The sequence below is a fragment of the Megalops cyprinoides genome, chromosome 25, assembly GCF_013368585.1.
Source record: "Megalops cyprinoides isolate fMegCyp1 chromosome 25, fMegCyp1.pri, whole genome shotgun sequence".
Taxonomy (NCBI): Eukaryota; Metazoa; Chordata; class Actinopteri; order Elopiformes; family Megalopidae; genus Megalops; species Megalops cyprinoides.
In genome coordinates, this window is record NC_050607.1 from 3,759,046 (window position 1) to 3,778,925 (window position 19,880).

Genomic DNA, 19,880 nt, shown 5'->3' on the forward strand with positions numbered 1-19,880 from the left:
AGCCGGTGGGGCCGCATGCCGAAACGCAGCTGTCTGATTGTCACATTACGCCCAAGCGCGGAGGAAGATTAGCGAGGCATTATGCAGCGAAGCGGAGAATGCTGCCGGAGGCTAGCTGAGGTGGGAGACGCCACTGACACAAAGCTAGAGAAGTGACCTGAGGTATTCCCCCCTGAACTCCCCAGGCCAGCTCTAATCCAATCAAAGGCCAAGGTTGCTTCATTGAGGAAGACCACCCCTTCAGCCCAACCCCATCTGAAGTGAACGGAAAAGCATTATGTGCTGGGTGTCACTCTAAACTGGGCTAACAGTCCCAGCCCCTCCCTCCTCTGTGGAAATAACTTGTGAGTGAAGGGCAAATGACAGCATAGCAGCCATTATTCAGCCAGGAGAGTGTCGCAGCAGAGACCTCCGAGTATGTGACTGCTTTGTGAAACAGAGGCAGTGTGTGACCACTACACGTACACTCGCATGCACACACACGCACACACGCACACACATGAATACACACACACACACACGAATACACATACATGAATACACACACACACACACACACACACACATACGCACATACATACAAGTACACACACAAACACACAAGCACACAAATCCAAGCATACACACAAACAAACACGCATGCACACACACACCAAAGCACACAGAGACACACACATTCACGGAACAAAACAGAAAGGGTTCTTTGCCAGCTGTTTCTTTAAGCTCTATGAATAGACGAAAAATAGCACTCAGCAAACTTAACTAATGAGAAAAATGAAACACTACTGTGTGTGCATTTTCTTCTCACAAAGACTCATCTGCTTTAATGATGCCATGTGTGAAACATGTCAATATGCATGGAGAAAATTTGTTTCCGCTAAATTAAGTTACTAGAACAAGAAAGTCAAACTCTCCACTGTTCACGAATGCCAAATGCGACAGATTTATGGTTTCTCTCTCTTGTAAAAATAAGGGTCATGAAAACTCGGCTACACAAGCTGATCTTTGTCCCCCTGATGTCTGTTTTAAGACTAATGATAGGCTCTGTTTCTCTTTCTCAGCAGGAATGGGGCACTAACCGTGCGAAGAAGCTGAGAAGGCCAGAACCAACAAAATGCATGAGTCCTTTTTCCTATGTATATTTCCAAGACCAAATAGGAGGGGTGAGAGGGAGTGGTTGCGTATTTGTAATTCCAGGGGGGTGGCTTACAAAAGGAAACAAGATGTATATTAGCACTGTATTTAAAACCCACAGTCTTATAGGGCCATGTTTAAAGTATATACTGGCTTTGCACAAGACCTTATACCTTCCTTAGAAAAACTATGCTGTGAAGTGTGAACCTTTAAAATGACTATATATTTTTACTGGTTTTATATGAAACTGCAGAATCAAATGAAAGGAAATGTATCTCACCCTTCTGGTGCAGACTTTATTTCTTTTAAATTAATTATTCTATTCTGAATCTGTACCCTAAAAGAAAGTGTCACAGGGCACTACATATATTCCATGTTTTACCATGTTTAAACCATGATTTTGTCTTTTAAAGACCATGTTGTCTTGAGTATCGATCTCAGTTCTAGTGTTAGTCAAGCAGTGCTTTAGATTGTAATTTCATTTAGGTCAGTTAACAGTGAACTGATATTAGTAATTTTCTAAAAGGGTCAGCACAGAGATATGAATTCATTGCTTCAAAGTGTTTTGCTTCATGGTGCTTTTGGTGGTTAAATGGGCCAAACTTATATGTTAGTACCTATATTTATTATTGAAATTTTCCAATATATCTCACAAGTTTTTATTTGATATCTGTGCACATATTTTGTATTCAGAGTAACTACAAGCCAGTAATAGCATTTATGGAAAAGTACAAAGGTTACAAAGGTCATTAAAGTACAGTTTTTTGTATGACATTTTAATTATGTGGATGGTAGATATTTTCCTGATGTTTTCTCCCTCAGCTGGATATGGAGTGATTTACCTCTCCATACTTGATTTTTTTTTCGAATGGTATTTCTTGACAGTCCCCAGTTTGAGTGACACAAGCTGCAGTCAACTCCCAATCATCCAGGCTAATAGAGGGGAGCTCTGGAATGGATAAGTAAAAACATGTCCAGCCTGCAAACTGTCATTTTAAGTATTTGCCTTTTATATTGAATAACATTAAATAGACTGCTAGTTGGGGAACTAGCTAACAATCCATTTGAATACTGTACACAAATCTCAATTTGAAAGAATAATACCACATAACTAACAGCATCTAACTAATGTTGCCATGTATCATAACTTGCTTACAGGTTGCTAGCTAGCTAGATTTGATGAATATTTGTGAAACAATCAGCTGTGTAATGTGGCTGTATTTTATCTTACCGTTTTATTGGTTGCATAATTTGCTGTCTTCCTCTGTGAAGCCGTATCTGTTTGAATACCTACAGAGTGTTAGACTTGCCCCTACACCTAGCATGAACAAGTGGAGAAGGCAAAAAAAACAAAAAAAACTTAACAAAAACCGTAAACATCTTCAACCAAAGGCACTGATGATCCAAAAACAAGATAATCAGGAGCTGACTGTAATTCCATTTCAAAAGAAGCTCAACACTTTACTCTTTACTATGCAGATTGAAGGCCTAAACATGCAGCTGTTTCACCTGCCGATAAACATTCCATGGTGTGGGCCTCACCTCTCTTTATATACAAAAATGTTTGACGACGCTTAGTGACAGCAAAGGCTGATATTATAGACGTGAGCAGAAATCTCCAGTAATGTACTTCACTGATGTGTTTCTGCATTGCCTGATGAACATGCATGGAAGCAAGCTGCAGAATTTTTTTAATTGCATTGCATTTCCTGGAAGAGTAGTGTGCATCCATCAAAATGTACTCATCAAAGTGGTGACTGTTCCACATATGAGCAAAATGCTCATGCAAGCCTTGATATCAGACTCAAACTGCACTTGCTGCAGATCACACACTGCCTTGTGTATTTCAATAGCCACTGAGGATCTGCATAAAACGCAAACAGACTTAAATGTGACAGCCCCATGTTCACCACAAGAATGTGTCTTTGATAGTGTTACTGTGTGAATGTGTTTCTGCATGCAATTTCTGGAATGTTGTGCCAAGTTCTGCGCCAGTTCTCAAACTGAACCAAAGTTTTATTTCTTTGAAACAATTAGCCATAAAAAGACTCTTGAGAGAAGTTGCTGTTATCTCACTTTTGACTATTTCTTACTGCCATATTGAGATCCAAGACACTACAAAACTAGAAGTTTGTGACAGGAAATAAGATGTGGCTGAAATGATTTGTGTTGAAAACTGAATATACCTCTCAGAACAACATCATCGATGTGAGAAGGGAATATGTAGAATTGACAATGACTCGAAATCTGGTACGTTTAAAGGGGAAAATATCTACTTAATTATTATTTTGAAAGTAAATAAAGTTGTACAACCAGAATTAAACTTTTAAATAACTTAATGTGTGGACTAGGGTCAGGTTTCAGGTCCAAAGTTCATTTAAGAAGCCCAACATGGTTTCTAGGCTTTGTCCACACTAATGTAGTTAGAACAACATCTGTGTAGTACCGTTCCTGAATTGGATGCATTGTACATTCAGTAGATGGCACATTATACAGCCAGTCTGTGAAATGTATTCAGATCCAGATAAGAAACTACACACTGCTTTTAATCCCTTGTTACTCTTATAGTTCAAAGAACTATAAGAGTAACAAAGAACTTCTGTTCTGATGTCAGCTTCTTCAATAATTTTACATTGAACAGACAAACAGTGTCTTGTTATTTTAACATTAACATGCATATGTAGAGTACAGTGCTAAATTTTCAATAAATACATCTTAAATACATTTTAAGTTGGGTTCTGTCAATTTGGGTTTTTTCATATATGCAATTGTGACCGTTCCAAGATCTGCTCAGCACTGAGCACAGGAGCTTAAACAATCCCATCCAAAGACTTACTTCAGCTATGCTATGAAAACATTTGAAATTGTTCTGGTTTTTTTCTGTGTTCATGTATTGTGTAGGGAAAAAACTATGCAAAGTGCATCTTTACATAATCTGCATCTTCTGTTATGTTATACACACTCTGGGTATGTGTATTGTAGTGGATAGCTTCATACAAGATGAATGTTTAAACATTATATCATTGACTCTGCAACAACAATAAACCCATAAATGTCCAAAACGTGTCTTGTGTTTTTTCCCCTATGGTATTTTACATGTATGTTTTACAAGTGGACTAATGAGCCATATTATCATGATTCAGCCAAATACGGAAACCAGCACTAAAGATGAAGACAAACGCCACAACTTTATAAATGCAAACATCAGTATAGAGTCAGTAACTTTAGTGAAATGCATAATAATGGGTTCATTGTGCGTTTTCCTATGCCTTCTCTCAAAAGCCTGACACTATTAAACTCACTTCATCACAGCCTTACACATAGCACATACTGTTCTGTATTTTGGCTACATTGTAGTACATATATAAATCTTACATTCTCCACTACATAGCAAGGCTGCATACCAATGATAACCGCCATACTTCCAGTAGCTGAATCAGTTCTTTTACTGTAAGGACTGTCCAAAGTTCACCACTACTTCAGTTCTGTGGCATCTCCATCATAGTTTCAGCAGAGACAGGACAAGCACTGTTCTTAAATATAGTGGGCCTGTCACTGGCCAAATTAGTGCTACTGTCACACATTATTGTTCTAGTAACATCATCATCTGTTGTTCTGCACTGTTTCGCCTCCTTTCCAAAACTGGATATTGCTGCGTAGCTACTTCAGGTCTCCACTCAAATCAGCCTCTTTCACTGTGATATGCCGCTACACATTTTTTCATTGACACAGCTTACTGGGGGAGACAAGAAGCAAAATGTTAGCAACACTCTTTTCTGAAAAACCCATATCAGAATCACAAACATAAGCACTGAGTTGAATCTGACACCAAATTCCAAGTTTAGTGTGTTCTTGTTCACCTCCATTACAGGCTTTTGATTTTTCTTAGAATAGTGCTTTTACTAACTGGGGGAAAACCAGTCAAGCTTTAAAAAGACAGGCTGAAGATTTAGTTCTAGAATCTCATTGAAGCCCAGTTTGTACTACAGTCTAACAATAGACAATGCCTTTATAACACTGACCAATCACAGAGCATGGGAGTCATGTGAGCAGGAAGGGATGTATTATGTGAGCCTTGGTGGCTGAGTCAAGCTGTCTGAATTCTGCAACTCAAAGAAAAAGAGTCACTGTCTCTCCCTCAGGGTCCCAGGTAGGAGGACTGAGAACAATCCCCTTACCTTTGGAGTGCATGCCTTCACTGTATCTGTTATGCCTTAGCCAATGGAATCTGCAAGGAATTTTACAATGAAATGGCACCTGAAATGATTTATGTGATGATAAAATTATAACTAGGTACACCATTTAACCCAGACCAGAAAAAGTACCATGGAGAAATTGAGGACAAAGAAGTGTTTTTTGGTGAAAGCTGACCATTTGACAGGATGTTGAGCGCAGGTAGTGCTAATGATGAGGATTGCATGCTTTGAGGTTTTGAGTTAATGCTGGTTTTAAACCACCATCCTCAACATTCCGGCTCCCTTTGGCTGTGTTATTCCAGCCATTGACATGGGGTAAGAGTAATGATACATATTAATGCAACACATTTAACACCACGCTCAGATACACTGGATCTGCTCTCTCCTCTTTGCAGACTGGACAAGTGCATTTCAGCACAAATCCAGGACACAGACTGCCACTGTGCTTTCAAGGTTGCTTCATCAATGTTCAGTGAAAATGATTTTTGATTAAGCATACCGGTCCATGCAGATTGATTTTTTTTTTGCCATCTGCCACAAATTTGTTACTTCTAATAAGAATCCTCAATCTGTTTTCCTCTTCCGTTGAAGAACAGTACATCACAGCTACTTCTGTACGAAGGGGCATGAGTGAAGAGCAGAGTTTGTCATTCTGGTGTCATTCAGTGACAGATTGATGTCTAAGGTCGAGGAGAGAGACAGTGCAGAAAGAGAGTGAGCTTCATAACAGCACAGTAACAATGTGATGGAAACACACTGAGATAGATATGGTCATTCTGAGTTATGGCAATCATTACATATGCTCCTCTAATTTTTATATCATTGTGCTCTTGGGCAAGTCTTCCTGCATCTGTTTTACGCAGACAGACTTGCTCCTCAAGTGTCTATTCAGAGCCTGGAAGCACATAACACAGGACATATTATAGCAGTCTCGTATCCGCGATTTTAGCTTTGCCAATCAATAATGTACAGCAAATAATGGATAGGTGCACTTTCACAGTAAGAGGGTAAAATACAGATTTAAAAATGTCAGCTGTGACAATGTGGGATTATCCAGAATTTATGATCGTCATTTTAACATTCCCACGCAGAACATTCCATCTGTTTGAATGGTGCGCACTTGTTGTGCGCTGCGTGTGAACCGATGTGAGCAGTGTGATGTGTGGTCAAAATTAGCCCCGGGGGAGCATGTGGTGTGATTTACTGTCTGACTGAAGGGGCACTGGGTCCGATCAGGCAGCTCTCATTGTTTGGAGGAGAGCGTCACACCTGTTCTAAAGTGTGCTTTATTATTCTTAAAAATAGCTCAACAAGCATCACCTGCTGCGAATACTGCATAACCGTAGCATGCATTTCTGTATGGAACGAGGTCACAAAGATGCCTCATTTGGATTCCCTCTGAACGTCGTTTCACTTTGTAACCTCTGAATATGAACTTCCTTCAATCCCCAGAGTTATCTACTGAAACATTTTATTTTGATCTAAGTGTGTGTGTGTGTGCGTGTGTGTATGTATGTGTGTGTGTGTGTGAGTGAGTGAGATAGACAGGGAAAGTGTATGAGTGGTCAGACAAGCATGCGTGTTGTATGAATATGGGTCCTAAATTAGTTTTGCACTCCTCCTATCATATGTGAGAACCTAGAGCACCACCCTACAGAATGTCCACTGTTGGTCCAATGAGGCAGACACCGTGGCAGGTGACGGCCCTCTTTGTCCCTGTCTAAGAGTGTCAGTCTAGCTTTGTCACTGCTGAGCATGGTTACGTCAAGGTCAAGGGACCTACACTGGTTGTGTGACCTCACTAAGTGTACCAGAGAGGTACATGATAACAGCCCTCACTCACTCACTCACTCACTCACTCAGTATGTGGCTCCCCCAGAGTAAAGACAGTATTTTTACTTCACCACTAGATGACGAAAAGGAGCTTGAAAAGGATGTCTAGCTCTTTAACAGTAATAACAATACAGCAAAACAAGCAGCTGTCTCTCTTGTTTAGGATTCGTAATCAATTCTCATTCAATGTCTCAATGCTCGATGCTCGATGCTCAAAAAATTTCTCCCACTCAACCTGCATTCCTCAGGTCAAAGAAAAAGACAGACAATCAAAGCAGCCCACATCAGAAGAAGAGTTTTGGTGTGGCACATAAGCAGAGATTCTCTTTGTACCCATTAAAACACACATGCCATTCAGGGATGCATTCACTGCTGAAGAGTTTGTCTGTAAGCTACATATTTCCCAGACAGGAATACCCTGCAGTGCCAACAGGAAATGGTTGAGGTTTAAATTAAGAGCTGTTTAGAGCACATGGGGTCCATGGCTGTGCTCAGGCAAGCATAGGTCTCCAAAAATACAATCCTCTCAGAATCAGATCATTCCAAAAGACTTTGTATGAGCTAAATGATTTTACTGAATTTTTATCAGACAACCATCCAACTTCCAAAGTTCCAGTGGCTAAATATATAAACCTATGTGACCCTCCAAGACTCAGATTGATTAGATATTTGATATTTGGGTGTGCATACATGTTCATACTGTTGTAATATTTTTCACAGTGTTGGGTAATTGGCAGACATGGCTGATACAGAACAAGTAGTGGAGGAGGTGGTGGAAGAAGTACAGTAAGCAACTTTCTTCTCTTTTTGTTATTCATTTTGCTACTGAACTTACATTAAAAATTATATCAATCTTAAATAAGTACATCATCATATTTTACAGAATATTTTCATAAGTGATTCTATTCATATTCTCTTTTCTCCCAATGTGCATTTTTAATATAGGGAAGAAGGTAAGGCTGATTACACTTTTTTAATATTTACTCTCAAATAATAAATCGCAGCTTTCACTAATAGCTACTTACTAATTAATCTCCTGTTCACATGCTAGAGATGCCTGCTGCTGAAGAAGGTAAAGATCTGGGTGGATGTTAATGTCTCTGAACGTTGTCACCTCCATGTTATCACATTATACACTGTAAATGTATTATAATGTATTATAAGAAGGTAATATATGATGCATATGATGTATTTTCAGATCATATATTATAGCTGTTACTAATTGCTATACCCATTATAACAAATTAATCTCCTCTTCACTTGCTAGAGGAGGCCCCCGCAGTAGAAGGTAATAGTTTGGGTGAATCTGCATTTGTGTGAAGGTTGCATTCTTCAAGTTGCACTGAAGAATGAAGTTATTCACTAATTAATGTCTTGTTTGTGTGCCAGAGGTGGCCCCTGTGGAGGAAGGTAAAGCTCTGAGTGGATTTGTGTGAAATCTGGAATCTGCATGCTGCTTCTCATGACAGTATGTGATGTAAATCTAAAATGTATGAGAAATAAAAAAATGTCAAGACCCTGATACAGAATGTATATACATATCATGTTAAAAAGCGTTAATAAATGGCTATATTTGTTGACTGATTATTCTCTTCTTTACATGCTAGAGGTGGCCCCGACAATAGAAGGTAAATCTTTGGGTAGATGTGAATTTGGGCGGGGGCTGTACTGTGCATGCTGCATGCTTTTACATTTTACAGCATAATTGTAAAATGTATTCAAAGGTAAGACCCTAGCATATGATGCATTTTCAAATCATATGTCAGAGCTTTTACTGATGGCTGACTATCTTTGTTAACTAATCAATCAATCTCCTGTTCACATGCTAGACGTGGCCCCACCAGCAGAAGGTAAACCTTTGGAGAGATGTGAATATTGTCTATAGGTTGTGACCTGCATGCTGCATAGTAATAGACAATATTTATAAAATCATAATGAAAGATCGTAGCCTGTGGTTAATTTTTATAACAACAATAAGAGCTTTAATTCATGGCTGCATTTAATAAGTAATTAATCTCCTTTTCACGCTTTTCACGCAATGTAGAGGAGGCCCCTGCAGAGGAGGCAGGTAAGCTTTATGCCAAGGCAAAAATTGGCATGCTTTTTGCATATATGCTTTATGATATATTATATATTTTATATATATATATATATATATATATATATATATGTCTCCATAGATGAGTTTGTCGATTCAAATTGGGCTTAATGCCATGGTATATTTGAATTGATGACAGAAGCAGAAGCAGAATTTCAGACACCTAGCAAATTAAATTATACCTTACCAAATGTAAAGCTCTACAGGAGAGTAAAAACATTATAAGGCAGGGTTATTATGCGAGACACTAAATTAGAGTGTGCACAACATGACAAAAATCAGATAAAATAATGAGAGCTTTTCCTAATGGCTATATGTATCTGCATTAACAAATTAATGTCCTTCCCACATGCTAGAGGTGCCGCCTGCAGAGGAGGAAGGTAAGCTTTCCACCTGTGTGAGGGTTTAAACTTTCCATCTGCATGTTACTACACTTTCGTCTAACATAGGAAAGTGGCTCTCACGTATATATATATATTTGTTTTTTTCATCAAAAATGAAAGTTTATGCTAATGGTTATATCCATTAATGAATTAATCCCCTGTTCACATGCTAGCGCCCCCTGCTGAGGAGGAAGGTAAGTTCTAGGTGGACCCATTCGTATGAGGGTTTAAATCTGCATGTGCAAACGTTTCAATCTGCATGCTTTTACACATTTATCTGTCTATCGATCAATCTGATTGATCAATCAATAAATAGATAAATATAACCATAAGAAAGCGAGACTCCGGTTTATATAAATAGACACATTAAAAATGAGCACTTTCACTCATGGCAATATCTGCTAACTAACTGTCCACATGTTAGAGGCACCACCTGCGGTGGAGGAAGGTAAGATGGATCTAAATATTTGTGAAGGTTTCAGTCCGCATGCTTTTACTCTGTTATCTATCAGCATTTATCAGTGAATACACATACTGTATATAATCATAATAAGGTTAAGACCCAATATGTTTACATTGTTATCTATCAATCTGTTCATTCAATCTGTTCAATCAATTCATCAATATATACACACTGATAAATTCATAATAAAGTTAAGACCCCAGTACGCTGGTCATTTTCGGATCATGGTTTGGGGCTTTCATTAATGGCCGATTCATCTCATGTTCGTATGGTAGAGGTGGCCCCTGCAGAGGAAAAAGGTAAAGCTTTGGATGGATCTGTTTCCATATGAAGGGTGCAGTCTGCATGTCACTGCATTTTAAAATATAAGACATTATAAGACATATATTTAGCCTTGAATCATTGCCGTTTATCAAAAAAGAGAAAAAAAGGGCCCAGAATTAATCAGGGTTCATCCTGAAAACAGCAATCAACACATACAGATTAGTACTTAAAATGTCTGGCAGCAAACCTTGGAACCATTTTGGAAAACAATAATAAATTGTATTTACAGTATTTCACTTTGCTGTTTCACAAACCTGAGCACAGATAACAATAGTTATCACAACCACATTCAGATTGACTGACTCACACATTCTAATTGTACCATTGCCTGATAAAGAAAGGCTGGTCAGATAACTGTAGGAATATTATAATTAAGCTATAATAGTATAAAGGACAGCTTTCTAACTGTTTACCTAAATTTAACAGCACTTACACTGCTTTGATTTTGCTGGTTAAATGCTTACTGCCGCTTACTTGTTAATCATTACAATAGTTTCAATTGTGACTCATTAAATGTAATTTGTGAAAATCTCAATAATTCCCTTTACTCATTACAAATGAGCAAATCTGGAAAAAACTGTTTTACGGATAAAAAATGTTTTCATCTAAAGCAATGGAGGCTTACATATATCATACAGATGAGGGCCATTTAAAGTTGAAAAGCAGCCTGACAAATTACAATTACTATTTCCACAATTCTAAACCATCAACCACTTTAAATGGTTGCAATTTAAAGTTTACCATTTACATTTGTCTCCTTAAAAACTTTCCTTTCTAACGTTTTCTCTGACCACTTTATTTTGTTGTGTTTTGCTTGTTTCAAAGATTTTTCTTTTTCATTGATTTTAGTCATTCATATATATTAGCGGCTTGTTACTGTACACACACATGATGTGTGTATTTGTACACATATGTGATTGCTTTGGTAAAGATATACAGATTTTTTTGAACTTACTAACTTACGTATGCATGTGCTGCTGCCTGTATAACTGCATAACTGATATGCTAGCTATATATACCATCTTTTGCATGCTGTCTTGCACTGCTGTCTTGTGTGATATTGCATTGTGTTACTTGCTGCCAGTAGGTCTAAACTTTTTTTTACTTCTTTGAATTGACACTCTACTATTTATACAGTTTAAATAATCCACAGGTATTGACTGTTGCATACTTAAATTTTGTGGATGAAAAATGACCAAAAAGTAGTATTTGAACTGAGAATGGCTTAGAACGATGTTTTCGATCAGCATCATTAAAGATAGGGATTCAATGAACCAGTCTAAACCAGATTCTGGCAGCATTTCAACACAATGTCATTGTAATCACCAGAGTACCACTGCTGGTATTGCAAAGAATTTTCGCTTGCAAATCGATGCCAACGCGCTGCCTTTATGAAGTCGGTAACTCTCTTGCCTCTTGCCTCACACTGCTGCCTGTCTGTCACGCGCAGTGGCTGAAGTCAAAGGTAATCATCACCGCTTCGCTGCTCTGCTTTTCTACCATCATTACTGCCTCTCACATTAATGGCCCTTCAGTTTCACCCAATGCCACAGCACAGTTGCCTACATAAAAATACTTCCCTCTTTAAAGACTGTCGTGCATCTTCTCTGTAACTGTATTACATGGTAGGGATGTGACTGTTATCAGCAAAATAATAGACAAACATGCATTTAATTCAGTGTTGTCTGAGCTACCTTCCCCCCGCATACACACATTCCTCATGCTTGGATAGAGAGGTTCTGACAATTTAATTACACTCAGTAATTACATTAACCCAAATCAATAAATTAACTCCAATAATAAAATTATGTTAATGTTAGATGTGTGCTCTCAGCCACTGTTGTCCATTACCACAGGCAATCAGGAATCACACTTTCCTCATTTCTCCATGCCACAGCATTCTTTGCTACCTTATTTTCACCTTTGGACCCATATTAAAGTGCTGTAAAATTAGTTTGCGTGACTGCATATTTTACCTCCCTCTGGTGTAGCTTTAGGTAGCTCCATTGTCCTAAACACTCATTTGAAAATTTTATATTCTTATCAAAATCACTGTGTGAGGGAATGAGTTGATGTTCTGTGTGGCAATATTTCTCCTGGCAAATTTCACTGAAATGTCACTGTTTATCTTCATTTCCCTTCTGTTATTACCCAGCAGAAGAAGGTGTGTAACTTCATTTCTCTCCATCATGCACAGTGAAATTATAGCTGCTGGTGATGGATTTGTATTCATGCAGTTCTTTCCATACTCATTTGTCCTTTTCCTTTTTGCAATAGCTCCTGCTGAAGAGGAAGCCGCAGGTAAATTTTGTCAAAAAGTAAAATTGTCATGACAGTGCATCTCTAGTTTTTACTGAATTTGCTTGTTGTAAGATCATATGATAATCGTTGTTTCCATGCTCTTGATTTGCAGAACAGGCAGAAGGTAAGTTGTCATTGCTCAGATCTCTAATCTGTGTTATACTTTTTATAATTTTAAGATAGTACGAAGCTCATTTTTTCATTTTTTGTCTTACCAGATGAGTCAAAACCCAAACCAAAGTAAGTGCACATTTCCTCCACAGGCACCGTTATTTAAAAATGTGTTTAAAATGCATTATATAACTACAAAATCTTAAATTAAACTACAATCTTAAATTTGTAAAATATGTAAACATACTAAGAAAAAACAATACACTTTAGTATAAGGCTTGCAGGTTGTGAAGGTGAGACATGACAGCTTCAGACCAATTCATACAGTTGCATCTTCTAATTCACAGGATGTTCATGCCAAACATCGCAGCACCAAAAATCCCAGAGGGCGAGAAAGTGGACTTTGATGTGAGTAGGAACAATTATCTTCTTTTTTCTTGTCACTACTGTGTGTTCTGGGAATGTCTCTGAGCAGACCAGAGATTTGACACAGCAGACCTTCGTCTGTGATATCCGTATCTGAAACCTGGTGATGACAGACTGATGATGGACCTTCATGTGTGATATCTGTGTCGGATGGTGGCTTGTTGATGACAGATCTTCATGTGTGATGACGGTTCTCTGTGAACGGTGTCTCAGGACATCCACAGGAAGCGCCAAGAGAAGGACCTCCAGGAGCTGCAGTCCCTGATTGAGGCCCACTTCATCCAGAGGAAGAAGGATGAGGAGGAGCTCCTGGCCCTTGTCAGCAGGATTGTAAGTCCTCTCAATCCTGTGCATGCAAGCGAGCGATACAGGATGATGCATTATGGGTCGCATGAGCGCTGCATCATGGGTATGACTGAAAGTGACTCTTCTGTGTGCAGGAGAAACGGCGTGCCGAGCGGGCAGAGCAGCAAAGGATCCGTGCGGAGAGAGAGAAGGAGAGGCAGGCCAGGCTTGCGGTGTGTGTCACGCCCACATGCACGTGTGATATTAGACAGCCCTCACCAGGGTATCCAGCACTCTGCCGTGTGGCAACAACGCAATGTCGTCATTTTATCTACTGTGACACAGCCACGGCTTGACATTAGCACAGGCATAACAGTGTGATGAAGACCAACACTTTGCCTTCAGCACAGAGAAGATGTGCCATGGGAAGATGGCAGGGACATGTGTGAGTGAGTGTTTGGAGCTCATGTGTGCTTTTTCCTCTCCTGCAGGAAGAGAAGGAGAGAAAGGAGCAGGAGGAGCAGCGCAAGAAGCAAGATGAAGACGCCAAGAAGAAGAAAGCCCTGACCAACATGACCCACCAGTACGGTGGGATCCAGCAGAAGGTCAGATCACATACAACTCCTGACAGACATGACCAACCATTAGTGGGATCCAGCAAATCGCAGCTCATCCCTCACAGCCACATTAGGATCCATCAGAGGGTCAAATCCCAGCTCATGTGCTGGATGTAGAGTCTATCAGAGGGAGTTCAATCACTAGATATTGAATACACTTACAAGGGTGCGTATGAAATACAAGTTATATATGTGGAGGAAATGGGAAAATATTTCTAGGAATTCACCTCTACACTTGAAGAAAACTCCCTGATGAATATGGCTTATAAAGACATATTTACTAGCCATTTGCAACATATAAACATGCATATTATTCTAAGGCTTATTATTTTCATTTTCCATATGAAATGTTGCCATGAAGCATTTCGTACCAGAAAATCATAACTGAAGTGTTACCCTCCGGCTATGCGTCTCAATTCAGTAACCAGTCTGACAATCAGCTTTTCCTTTTTGCCAAGAAACCCCAGTTTTTATGGTCTCCCTAGGACCACAAACATGCACTCACCACGCATTTACACACGCCGAAATTCTCTGAGGTGTAATGAGACTATGTTCTGAAACAAAAATAGCTCTGTATGTATTTTAGACTTGTGTTAGATGTTTTTTTCCAAATCTGTTTGCCTTACATTAATTTTTCTTAAATGCAAGAATGAAACTTTATTTAGGAGCATAGACAAACATGTCATAAGTGGCAATATAAAATTAATCATTCATCTGTCCTATAAAATTCATAAATTGCACTGATTTATGATGCATAATACCGAACTACTAATTGACAGAGTGTGACACATTTCTGGTAATGTTTCAGGTGATAAGTGGGTTCCATCAGCAGTATGCCTATGTCTTCAGAAACATGGCAATACGCCAATACAAATGTACAGCTTTAAGGTTATAAAATTATTGCGTAAAGTCGTAATTGCCAGCACTTACTGCTCAGTTAACATTTCACCAGTTTCTCGTTATTAAACTTTAATTTGCTCACGGGGCGCTGTTAAACTGATCTAATTTACCTGCTGCTCTCCGCGGCGTTTCCCACGCTGCCGCTGCCCTCTCTCTGCCACCTTCCATCTTCCATCCGGCATCTCTGTCAGGTCCGTCTGTCACATGGAGAGAATACGAAGTGCTGCGTTTAATATGAACACAAAAAACTCCAGAAAACTTAACACTCAATACGACAAGCATAGCAGAAAAAAATGAATATTGAAAATAACTGAAAACACTACATTACACAATATTCGTGAAGTTGGCATTTATGTGAAACACACAGACAGCTTGCATGTGAATATACACGAAAGCCTTGAGACTAAATGCAAATGGGACTTGGCCAAATTCCAGGTTACGACAACATGCGGGGCTGTTCTTCAAATCCTTCACAACGAGCGAGGACGCTAACTGCGCTGTTTCCCTCACAAACTGACCTTACCGTACTTTAGACTAAGAAGCAAGCCAACAAGAAAGGAACGGAAATAAAAAAACGTTAGCCAGAAATTGCCAGGAGATGGCAGCATATTATAGGAGGTCGCTACATTTTGATAAATGATTTTCTGTTTTTTGTACATCAGCTATAGTGCATTAACGATTAGCAAAACCGCAAAAACAGCCTGAGGGAGATTTTAGCGAGATAGCTATCCCTAGGCTAGCTAGCTAACTATCGGCCAGCTTCATATCCTGACGGTGACCTAGCTGGGCTAATTTACAGGTAACTTAACGGTTAGGCAGATAGTAAATTAGAAAAGATAACTGAATTTAGATAAACAAACGAATTTGGATATTTGTTTCGGAACAAATATGATAAAGAGAGAATATGCCACAGTGACGCTCACTGCGTATGAAAAACGCCAAACTTGTTATCTATATAGTGCCTAAGCAGGGTATTTATTTCAAAAGAAATTTTAACTATTTTAAAAATGCGATATTAGATATTGAATTTCAAACATTAACAATATGGCTTACTGTATTTGTAGTTTCCTCAAAGTAATTGAGAAAGACAGCATGTCAATACGCCACCGTTAGCTTGCAAAATGACAAACCTGTCCTGGCGACCAGGTGAGGCGCGAGAAGAATTCAAAAAATTCCTTTCAACTGCCATGGGACCCCAGCACTGTATTTTACCACCGCTGAAAACATTAATGTAAAACAGTAATGAAGTGCTGCACAAACCCAAGCTTTGTAAAAATGATGCCAACTCTTAAAACGAGGGGCAGAAGACTCAATCCGCAGTTTCAATCTCTGTGCAGCTGGGATTGATTAATGATGCACAGCTGTTACAGTGAGAGATTAGCACATCATTTAAAAAAGGGCCTCAATAGTGCCATTAGCCATTAGGTCTTTTACAAGGATGAAAGCTTTTAATCACCCTGGAAACGTCTTTAATCTTTAATCCCGTCTCCACACCTGTGCCTGCTTATGAAAAGGAAAAAGCATGCAGACATTTACTAAATGTTCAATTTCACTTGAAATTCAGTCTAAGTGCAGGGTGTATTTTTAAAGGCTTCATGCTGTTTGGTTGACTGTTCCTCTGTGTCTGGCTGGCAGAGTGAGGGTCGCAAGGGGGCCAAGAAGCAGACGGAGAGGGAGAAGAAGAAGAAGATTCTGGCTGAGAGACGAAAGCCTCTCAACATAGATCACCTCAGCGAGGATAAACTGAAGTACGCAGTTGTCATAATCATCTATACTTTATATTTCATGCATTCATGTCTGGGGAGTTATGTAATTTCACTTAAGTGGCACTCTTATCCTGGGTGATTTAGGGACCTTACATTATGCTCGTTGCCTGTAGACAAAGACAGGTATTTACCATTCATATATAAATGGTTCTAACGGTCAGTTCTAATAAAGAAGAACTGCCAAATGGTGATGTAACGCGCTGGTTGTCCTCCGACAGGGAAAAGGCCAATGAGCTTTGGCAGTGGATGATGGAGCTGGAGGCAGAGAAGTTTGATCTCAGCGAGAAACTGAAGAGACAGAAATACGATGTAAGTAGATGCATGCAGAGTTACTGGACACTGGTCTGCCACTGCCTGTTCCCATGGTTCCCTAGTGTTACGAGCGAACAAAATTCCATGAATACAGTAGCATATACTGTAAAATTAATAATTAATAATTAAAACTGTAGTAAACCCCCATGCCCTATATTAGTTATTCTAATATTTGTATAAAGTGTACTTACTATTATAATCTGGTGTGATAATTAGCCTGTAGGCATGGCAGATCTTGTGCTGCTCAACTGTTGGTAAAAATCAGTAAAAATCAGAATCAGTAAAAATCAGTAAAATCAGAATGAACTGAAAGATATGGAGTGCGGTAAATGTGTGAGCTGGAAGTGTGTGAGCTAGACATTTTTATAGTTCATACTTTGTGGTTCCTCAGGTTTCTCACATTGTCTGTTTTTATGATGTTGTACATGTGCCTTTTTTCAGATCCTGGGATTTGTAAGGTGTACTCACCACTGTTCTGTTCATTTCATTTATGAAGCATTCCATATGCATATGAATCTAAAATCACCGTTTTAGAATATCATTCAGAATATATTGAATAACTTTATTATATTCAGGATGTACATGCTAGCACCACACTAACCCACATCCAGCACCACCGTACACATTGAAATGATGTCCACGAACACCTGTGGACAGGTGCCTCTGCGATCAGACTAAAACTCTGACTTGCTTACAGATGAATGTGCTCCAAACCAGAATCAATGAGCAGCAGAAGTTGTAAGTAACCGGTCTGAGGGTGTCGCTTCATTGCTGTGTCAGTGCTGTCAGTCGCTGTGTCGAGAGTGAGCGCTCGCACCCAGGGCCGAGGCGGTCTCAAGCTCACGCTGCACCGCAGGGGGTCGCGGGGGGGTGACAGGTGACAGGTACTCGGGCGCGGCAGGCCACACCTGGAAGGATTCCGCAGGTCCCCTCAGTAGCAGAAATGTTCCACAGACACTTAGGAAAGCCTCCGTGTGTGTCCTTTTCAGATTAATCAGCTCCTTGCTCGTGTCCAGGATCACCAGAGGTAAGTGTCTGAAGCTGGTCATTCCCCCTCTGTTTAAAGGGTCTGAGTGATCCAGGCTGGGGCGCAAAGGTCAAAGAGCATCATGGAGCGAGCTACCTGCTCTCACTTTACCCTTTCACTTATATTCAGAAAAGAGGAATTTTCGCTGCTCTGTCATCATTCAGAACTTGAATGCAATAGCCAGCCACAAACAGGTGGTTTCACCACATTCAGGTACCAAAGAAATGCTCTTGCGTAAACACAATTGATAACAGTGATGAACTGATAAAATGGCTCCATCAGTGTTGTATACCATTCACTGGACAGAGCCCATGTCCTGCTCCTGCTTTGACCTGCTGGAGGTATCCCCACCTGCCCACATCTTCCCAGGCCCTTTAAAGTCACATGATCTCCACTTGACCGTGCTGTGAGACCATGTGACTGGGCCTGCTCCAATGAGCAGGCACAGAGTCAGTGGGAAACCATTAGGATGTCACTGCAACATCCTAATATGACCAGTACACCTCGTGGATCTGTCATCACACTTCATCTAGAACACTTCATCTAGTAGCCCCTTACAGCTGGAATGATCATGGTCCACAATCTGATCAAAATTGGTAAAAAAAAAAACTACAAGAATTTTGTTGGTCAGAATCCCCTTCAGTCAGAATGCTAACAGTTCATTGCCATGGACTGGCTTGCAATTATCATTAATCAGATTCAGAGTTTCTCTGGGTAATTACAAGTCGTAATAGTATAGTAATAATGAGATGAGCCCCTGCAGTGGGAGAAAATGGCCATGATCATCCTTACTCCTGGTCTATTCCCACTCCAGCCCTGTAGCCTCATCCATCTCCATATCAGCGCCTGCTCTGTGCTTGCATTCTGTGTGCCGCCTCGTCGCAATGCATGACACCTCACGGTCAGAGCCATTTGGCTCCTCTCTCTCCACGACTGCCCCCAGAGGAACCCAGCCGCTACTGTAAGTGGTCATGAAAATGGTCTGCACACAGGATGTGTTCTGACAGGAGCAGAAAATGACAGAGCAGTTACCAGACAGATTTCAGTGCAGATGCATGGAACCACAGTGGGCCATGAACACATTAGTTGGAGGTCTATTCTAAAAGGATAGTCTCTTTACATGTAAAACTGTATAAGGCCCTTTAGGGGAGTAAAATCTCACTGCCACGTAAGTAGGAAGGTGTTTCTTTGCCAGCCTCTCATGCATAGATCCAGTCCTGGCAACCAGTCCCAACAGGAGTGCAGCAGGACCAAACTTAAAAAATACTGCAATATAGCGACACCTGCTGGTTGGACAGGCACATATCTTTTTAACTTTGCACCAGCACAAGATTTGACTGCCACCGTTTTCTTCTTCAGTGCCAAAGGTCGCGGGAAGGGCAAGGTGTCCGGCCGGCTGAGGTAAAGGGACCATGGCGGGCAGCGGAGGACAGCTCCAGCGAGAGGCAGACGACTGTGTGTTTAGCTAGATACCTACATACCGGGAGGATGCACCATCCGTTTGCTGTATCATATGTACAAACAATAAATGAATCTCTGCACTGGCTGAGGTGCCTGTTTTTCACATCACAAATTGATGACTGCTGGTTTTGCATAGCTGAGATGCTTAACTGTTCCAGGCGTTTCTTGCTCTTTTCTAAGGCTGGGGGAAATTGTTGGCATTTTTGTTTTTTCTCTCAGGCTAAATGTGGATAGACTTGAGGA

The 19,880-nt window shown here is 40.0% G+C and overlaps 2 protein-coding genes across 17 annotated transcripts in view; both read left to right on the plus strand.

The window, feature by feature from the left end:
- Nucleotides 1–4,196, plus strand: part of LOC118771819 (non-muscle caldesmon-like) — a 52,956-nt gene extending 48,760 nt beyond the window's left edge. For 4 of the 6 annotated variants that reach the window (XR_005004626.1, XM_036519891.1, XM_036519894.1 and 1 more), the window contains one exon: nt 1,062–4,196. Coding sequence is in view for 4 of the 6 variants with exons in the window: in XM_036519891.1 (XP_036375784.1) it covers nt 1,062–1,078 (17 nt within the window). In the remaining 2 variants the exon portion in view is untranslated. The remainder of the gene's footprint in view (nt 1–1,061) is intronic. The other 2 variants (XR_005004627.1, XM_036519893.1) reach the window with 1 other exon arrangement.
- A 1,002-nt stretch (nt 4,197–5,198) lies between these two features.
- Nucleotides 5,199–19,717, plus strand: LOC118771815 (troponin T, cardiac muscle-like). Of its 11 annotated transcripts, none has more exons than XM_036519877.1 (23): nt 5,199–5,284; nt 7,884–7,949; nt 8,109–8,116; nt 8,215–8,235; nt 8,431–8,451; nt 8,553–8,573; nt 8,771–8,791; nt 8,993–9,013; nt 9,208–9,231; nt 9,618–9,641; nt 9,818–9,838; nt 12,590–12,595; nt 12,709–12,732; nt 12,845–12,856; nt 12,951–12,972; nt 13,191–13,251; nt 13,483–13,599; nt 13,710–13,787; nt 14,046–14,159; nt 16,707–16,819; nt 17,056–17,146; nt 17,847–17,887; nt 19,536–19,717. In XM_036519877.1, exons 2-23 carry the CDS (start codon nt 7,903–7,905, stop codon nt 19,579–19,581), a joined length of 954 nt encoding a protein of 317 aa, XP_036375770.1. In that variant the 5' UTR covers nt 5,199–5,284; nt 7,884–7,902; the 3' UTR covers nt 19,582–19,717. The 11 variants fall into 11 exon arrangements, with proteins under 11 accessions (XP_036375770.1, XP_036375771.1, XP_036375772.1 ...); XM_036519878.1 differs by lacking the exon at nt 17,847–17,887 and adding an exon at nt 18,139–18,176; XM_036519879.1 differs by lacking the exons at nt 9,818–9,838; nt 12,590–12,595.
- Nucleotides 19,718–19,880: the final 163 nt, after the last annotated feature.

Excerpts from the sequence above, each read along its gene's own strand:
- LOC118771815 (XM_036519877.1), top strand. The coding sequence starts at position 7,903 with ATGGCTGATACAGAACAAGTAGTGGAGGAGGTGGTGGAAGAAGTACA. Across the intron at positions 8,452-8,552 it reads GGAGGCCCCCGCAGTAGAAG|AGGTGGCCCCTGTGGAGGAA; the intron begins GTAATAGTTTGG and ends TTTGTGTGCCAG. Across the intron at positions 16,820-17,055 it reads CTCAGCGAGGATAAACTGAA|GGAAAAGGCCAATGAGCTTT; the intron begins GTACGCAGTTGT and ends GTCCTCCGACAG.